Raw genomic sequence first — 7,582 nt, 5'->3', positions numbered from 1 at the left:
TATTTGTGGAAATGTTCCAGTGTCCTCACTATGGCAAGTAGTTCTCGACGGGTGACACAGTAGTTCCTCTCTGCTTTGTTTAGCGTCTTGCTGAAGTAAGCTATGACACGCTCTTGTCCGTCCTGGATTTGAGAGAGAACTCCTCCAATTCCGACATTACTTGCATCTGTGTCCACAATGAATTTCTCTCCTGGCTGTGGGTAGGCAAGAATAGGGGCAGCACATAGGGCACCCTATAGTGTTTCAAACGCGGCCTCAACTTCTTGAGTCCACTGGAAGGTTTGTTTCTCTTCCATTAGCCTAGTTAGTGGTTTCGCAATGTTGGAAAACCCTGAAATAAATCGCCTGTAATATGCACATAGTCCCAGAAAGCTTATAAATTCATGTTTATCCTTCGGGGTCAGCCATTCTCGCACGGCTTTCAACTTCTCCGGGTCGGTGGATACCCCTTCTGATGATAGAATATGCCCGAGGTACCTGACCTCTTCCTGCAAGAGTTTACACTTTTCCGGGTTAAGTTTCAGACGGGATTCCCTGAACCTCTCAAACACTTTCCGTAGGTTGAGCATGTGCTCTTGGAATGTGCGGCCTGTTACGATCATGTCGTCCAAATACACAAGGCATGAATCATATGTGAGCCCTCGTAGGACTGTCTCCATTAGCCTCTCGAAGATTGCCGGGGCATTGCAGAGGCCAAAGGGCATGACTATGAACTGCCATAACCCTTGTCCTGTCGAAAACGCTGTTTTCTCTTTGTCGTCTGGGTGTACATCGACTTGCCAATAGCCACTCTTTAAATTGAGAGTTGAAAACCATTTGGCTCCGGCCAGCGTGTCCAGGGTGTCCTCAATGCAGGGTAATGGAAAGCAATCCTTCTTGGTGATGTCGTTAAGCTTTCTGTAGTCCACACAGAAACGGAGCTCCCCATTCTTTTTCCTGACCAAAATGACCGGGGACGACCAAGGGCTGTCCGATTCTTCTATAACACCCTGTCCTTGCATGTTTTCGAGCATTTCCATTACTTCTGATTGTTTTGCCAGGGGTACTCTCCTCGGTGGCTGTCGAATTGGTCGGGGTTCTCCCATGTCTATGCGGTGATATACTCTGTTTGTCCTTCCATAATCTTCGTTGTCTTGTGCGAAGATATCGGCGTACTCGGACACGTGATCCTCTAACTCCTGAAATTCTCCGGGGCTTAGGTGTGGCTTGGCCGCTGTGGTCACATTAGCTAATTTCGGTGTTAGACCTGGTGCTGGTGGCTGCCCCACCTCGGGCAAAGCCACGAGTATTACTGGCTCACAGTGCGCCAGAGGAGATCCTCTCCTGAGCTTTTGGTCCTTGTGGGTAACATTCATGACCCTCACTGGTACTTCTTGACAGTCCTGAACTAGGGTCCTGGCTACGTAGATTCCTTCAGGCGGGTGGGCCTGGGGACTTGGTTCTACTAGACCATTCTCTACTCCCAGATGATTCTTCATTTTAGCCATCACTATTCCCTCGCTCCGTGTGGGTATCACATGGTCCTTTGCCACCACTAAGCTAGAAGGACGGGGTCCTGCCCCAGGACTCCATAGCGATACTTCTTCTCCCGCCAGATGCAGAGTTTGGCGCCCTATATCCACTGAAGCATCATAGGCGCGCAGTATGTCTAGTCCCAGGATGAGCTCATCGGTGATATTTGGTACAAATCACGGCTACAATTAATTATAACACAGTTGCGGGTTTCCACACTTTACAAACCCTACAACCAAAGTCTTCACGTACTAATAACGCGGGAGCTATACAAATCTCCCTGAATTACACACTCCAAATATAACTGTACTACAGCACTCACTAAGTCTCGAAAGCACACAATAAGTCTTCCGCTCGCTGACTTCTTAGTTATCGCACACTGTCACATAAAATCTTGTAACTACGCATTCGGGTCTTCTTATCGTGACTGCTGCTATATGTCAACTCGACTCACAGGCTGCTACCTTGAGAACTGTTGATATCACACACTGACTCGTAGGCTTGCTCGGAACTAACTGTGAATAGCCTTCGCTGCTCCTTATGTAGCCTCGTTCCGGACCATTGTTGTCTGGTGCCGTGTTGCTAGCAACGCTATCCGTAGTTGTTGACTGCTGCCTAGCAACCACGATATCACTTGGTGACGTCACCGCTGTTGACTCGCTTTGCATAGCTACCAGGTTGCGGGGACTCGGCTAACTTCGGCTCCACTCAGCTCACTTCGGCTCCGCTCGGCACGTCACCGCGGAGAGAGTGGCGGGGTGATGACTCGCCTATTACGAGAGCGCTACGTTACCGCCACGTGCTGCTGGGGAGGTAGGGGTCCTCCGTTGCGCAACATGTCACACTATATTTGCTATTTTTAACTATACACTAATCTGAGGCAAAGTTTTTATGTTAATATTTAATATGACCTGTTGCACCGATAAGGATCCATATCAGTATTTCAATAACCATATGTATTCCTACCTGATGATGGTCATGTATGCCCGAAACATGTCGCAATAAATAAAGATCTAAATGTAATAACTGAAATATTTGTTGTGTTGACAGTAGCATAGTTCCTACATATTGTATATTGTTTGTGACACACAAGAGGCTGCAGCCTATAAAAAAATGATATTGTTGTGCTACCTAACAACGAGTTGTAGCACAGTCCACAGCTCCTATTTTGTGTGTATACTGAAATATGTATACTGAGTCTTGCCTAGCAGTGGGTATGTGCATCACATTATCATTTTATTTACAGTTTTTTCTTCTCTCTTTCGATTATTTTTATTGCTCCTCTGTGGACTAATGGTCAGAGTTCCTGGCTACAGATCCACAGGTCCAGGGTTCGATTCCTGGTGCTACCAGACTTCCAGAGAAATAGTGGGTATGGAAGAGGGTTCACTCAGCCTCGTGAGGATAATTGAGGAACTACTTGAATTGAAAAGTAGTGGCTTCGGTCTTGAAAACTGAAATTAATGGCCATGGGAATCCATTGCACTGTCTACACGACATCCTTTATCTGCAAAAGTTGCCACTAACTTCACTGACAAGCGGCGGTTGCTGAGTCGATATAGTTCTCTTGTGGACTAAAGGCACAGATTTTAGAATTTTATTATCACTCACTTGTTTAAATGAATTCCGTCACATATCATTCTTGCTCATTCGTTACCTGAATACTTTATATGCCACTGTTACACTTTGTCTTCCACTGTTTTCATCTGTTACTTCTTGAGTACTTCTATTTTCCCTGTCATTTCTCACTCCCCCACCTCCTTGACATTTATCAATCATCCTATCATCAGTGGTGTACCATCTCAATAACTCAGTAATGATACCATCATTATACAGCTAGCTTAAAAAAATTAAATAATTTGGTTCGCTCCGTTTCCGTGTACTCTATTTTTAGTACATATGCCACTCTGAATATATCTGCTAGCAACCTATTACCACTTCCCATGCTGGTGCTACTGTTAGGTTAATATTTATTATAAAAATATCTATTACTAATAAAGAAGCTGTTGTTCCTATTCATGTATTAATGTTTGTTTAGGGGCTAGAACTACAATGCATATTGTTTCATTAGCAATATTTCATTCTTATCTTCGACTCATTGCTCTCATTTATATATTCATGGTTTATTTGATAACACTTCCAATGGCTCCAGTTATACGACATCAGAGTATAGGATTATTGAATAGTGAATAGGAAATGATGTGAAAGAAAGCAGTCATGGCCTAATCTGTTATCCTATCCCACCATTTGTCTTGAGGGATTGAGGGACTGAGGAAAACCATAAATAATCTCAGTCAGGATAGCCAGTATTTGAACCTGGAACCTCATAAATATGAAGCAGAAGTGCTGACCACTCAGTCACTACTTTTGGTGAAAGGTATATATTGTGTTATTTGTGATATTTATGAAACTGCCTGGAAATTTGTGCACAATTTTTATACAGTGCGTACAATCAAGTGCGCACTTGATTGTACGCACTGTAGCATATAGACTAATTTTTTGTGTGGTTGAATATATTGAACTGTGGCAATGTGCTTTCAGAACCCAACAATGATAGTCCAATGAACGCGCAAGCAGCAGCCCTGTGGTCAGACAAGGTTGAAATGAGACAGCATGTTCTCTTTGAGCACAAGAAGAGTGAGTCTCAGTGAAATTTACAAGTGACATTAGAATTTGAGACCATACTTTCTGTGACTTATATTTTGAAATTGTCATCAATGTACTTGGCTTTGTTAGCCAGTGTTCTTAGTTTATTTGTACTTTAACAGCTCAGTAGTGCACTGCAAGAAATTTATTTTATATTGTCACAAAATTTTGAAAAAATTTATTTTCACTTGTCAGATGTTTATATTCCAGCATTTCCTTGGCATGCATATTATTCTTATTCTGATTAGCAGTTCTGTGAATGTAACAGTTTGACACTCTTACATGCTTTCTTGATAAAAAAGAAATATCTTAAAATCTAAGGTTGAATTCAGTGCAACATATTTGGTCAGTAGCAAAAAGTGCAACATTTTCAACATTGCCGTCATGTAAACAAAGTAAATTCATTTGATTGCTTCTTAAGAGTCGCCAAATCATGAATGAAAGTTTGAATTTTAATACTGTTTGGGTAATTGTGTTGTATAGAGAGAAAATGTTTGCATATAAATTTATGCTGTCACAGCAGTAGTCATGAGAGCAAAAAAGTGCAAAGCTCATAAATACACTTATTACGTCTTATGATGCATTTATATTTATAATTGCTTCCATTTGTTATTTCATAAAATTGTATGTTTCCACTTCTTCAGATATATATTCTACAGAAAAGAAGTAAATAGTTTTACTTTCAGATGTGTTATTTTATATGTAGATATGTATCCATTCTTCAGAATACAGTTTCTATTGTGTATGTGTTATCCTTTCGGTTATGATTTGTGTATATTACAGAATTAAAACTCCTTTCCACTGGTTTACACATACATTGTTTTCCTTTCATCCTCTGAACATTTCTTTTGCAGTGTTTAAGTTCCATAAAAACAGGTATGGAAAATGGAATTTTCCATGGTAATCTGTCCCTGTGTTCTGGCTTTATTATGAGTATAGTGAACACAGATTATTTCCTGTCATAAACCCCACTAACATTTATTTCTATTTTCATCTACAGTAGTAGACTCTCAGTTATCTGTGGGAATTCTAAAAGCTTTTTGTTACTGATTATAGCCTCCTATAATAACATAAATTCCCATTATCTGTTCCAGTAATGTTTAGCATTGGCATATTAATATGATTTTCAGTAGACTATACATTTCTACCCTGTTCCAACTTCATATTTTATTATTTCATTCCTTTTCACTCCAGCCTACTGCAGTTTATTCTATTTGAAAGATTTTGTATTTGTCTCACTGTTTAATGATGAGTAACAAGACCGTTGCACAATAATTATGCGATTTTGGGGTTGAATGCAGCATGGATAATAGGTATTCCACCCCCCACCCCCCCATTTTTTTGTTATCTTTTGTTTTTAATTATCTGCAGTGCTTCTCCCTTCCATAACCACAAATAAGTGAGAGTTTGCTGTACTAGTAAAACATTTGTAAAATGTAGTTTTTTTAAAAATCGTTATAGATTATAATCACTGTCATAAATAATGTTACTAGTAGGCAGAAAAAGACTTCTTAGGCCGTCAGAACAGCAACACACTTCAAATATGCTATACAAGCATACTAGCTGCTCTTGGGCCAAAATTTGCAGTGGCCACTTTAACCCTCCAACAGAGTCCAAAGTAAACAGCACACCTAATACAGAAGGAAGATCAAGTTTATTTTTTAATTATTTATGGTGAAACTTGATTGATATGATATCAAAGAGGAAATTGTGGGCTTTTGATTCCTATGCATAGGCATAATTTATAATCTTTTAAGAAATTCTCTGCCTCATCAGATGTGTTACAGTAAAGTCAAAGCCTCTGTCTACCATGGGGGAATTTTGTGGTGTGAATGCACTGAGACCAATGTGACTTCAGAGCGAGATTAGCTGTTTCTGCATCTTGATCAAAGCAAAAAAAAAATCAACTTTGTTGGGGAATTCTGTAGATACTGTATTTAAGCATCCTTTTGCATGCCGTATTAAAATGTCTATATAACACAGCCTGTCAATAATGCAACAGATTGTTCTTTTATGTTCCACTTACGAAAGGGGACCCAAAAATAACCGGAAACGGCCTGTTGCGTGCGCATGATTTGTAGTTACGAGTTGTGCTGCAAGGTGGTGTTAGCTGGGGGTCTCCCACGACTGTTAATGAGCTGGCGTCAGTCTGAGTTAAGTGGTTTGTCTGTGGTGCTCTGTTGTGTGCGTTCCTGTTTCAACCCTTTGGCGATTAGTGAGATGGCCAACCAGAAGGAACAAAGAGTGTGCGTGAAATTTTGCTTTCTGTNGAATCGCCAAAGGGTTGAAACAGGAACGCACACAACAGAGCACCACAGACAAACCACTTAACTCAGACTGACGCCAGCTCACTAACAGTCGCGGGAGACCCCCAGCTAACACCACCTAGCAGCACAACTCGTAACTACAAAGCATGCGCGCGCAACAGGTCGTTTCTGGTTATTTTTGGGTCCCCACTCGTATACTTACACACAAGTTTCGGCCATAGATGGCCATCTTCAGATGTTTTAATACATTAAAACTGCTACACTGCACTAATATGCATTAAAATGTGTTAAAAGTATAAGTGGAAGAAAAAAAAACAATTTGTTGCATTATTGACAGACTGTGTTATGCATAGACGTTTTGTTGGGGAATTTCAAGCACTGTTTCATGGTTCAGATAGGGCTTATTTTGTGTAGGAGTTTGTAATCACAAGAAAAAGCAAAATTTTTTTGAAAGTTGATCATGACTTATAACCAGTATGATGAAAGAATACCACTTCTACACACATCCATTTACTGAAGTCTTCTCCATTCCTCTATAAATGTGTCTTCTGCAGTTACCACATAGAAATCATCTAGTAACAATGTGCAGCTGTTGTCTAATGAAGAAGTGAAGAAATATTTTCTTTTTAGTGAATCTAAAAAATGTTCATCAGATTTGAAGTTTGAGTGTGTCAGTGAATTGGATGATTTTACTCTCTTTGATGCCATGATGAATCTTGACATTCTTTTTTTTAATTGCTAGTGGGGTGGGGCTAAGTCCCTTGTACTGCTGCCACTTCTGGCCTATTGTACCAGCCCCAGTTGATAGGTGAGGGTGATTGTGGAGCAATTGGTGGAATGCAGATTGGTAGGGAAACCGAAGTACTTGGAGAAAACCTGCCCCAGCGCCACTTTGTCCACCACAAATCCCACTTGATCAGACCCCGGGATCGAACCCGGGCCGCCGCAGTGGGAAGCCAGCGACTAACCACTTGAGCTATGATGTGGTCCTAGGAATCTTGACATTAAATGAATGTATGAGAGGTAGGCCTCCTCGGCCCTTGCACCACGACCTACAGTGGTCTATTGTGCTTAATCTTGACATTAGTAACGATGAATATTCAAGATATTGTGTGGGACGGCATGAAATGTTAAAAGTAGTAAAGAGAAAATTTCAC

At 40.8% G+C, this 7,582-nt stretch overlaps 1 protein-coding gene across 1 annotated transcript in view; it reads left to right on the top strand.

Moving 5' to 3' along the window:
• LOC111872738 (ubiquitin-conjugating enzyme E2 C) overlaps nucleotides 1-4,903 on the top strand; it is a 16,135-nt gene extending 11,232 nt beyond the window's left edge. Inside the window, exon 5 of the mRNA XM_023866902.2 lies at nucleotides 4,054-4,903. Within this exon, the coding sequence (XP_023722670.1) occupies nucleotides 4,054-4,163 (110 nt within the window). The 3' untranslated portion in view covers nucleotides 4,164-4,903. The remainder of the gene's footprint in view (nucleotides 1-4,053) is intronic.
• The last annotated feature ends 2,679 nt before the right edge of the window (nucleotides 4,904-7,582 follow it).

Source organism: Cryptotermes secundus, unplaced genomic scaffold, assembly GCF_002891405.2.
Source record: "Cryptotermes secundus unplaced genomic scaffold, Csec_1.0 scaffold2969, whole genome shotgun sequence".
Taxonomy (NCBI): domain Eukaryota; kingdom Metazoa; phylum Arthropoda; class Insecta; order Blattodea; family Kalotermitidae; genus Cryptotermes; species Cryptotermes secundus.
Note: the sequence above shows the minus strand (reverse complement) of the source record. Positions and strands in the feature narration are given on the sequence as shown.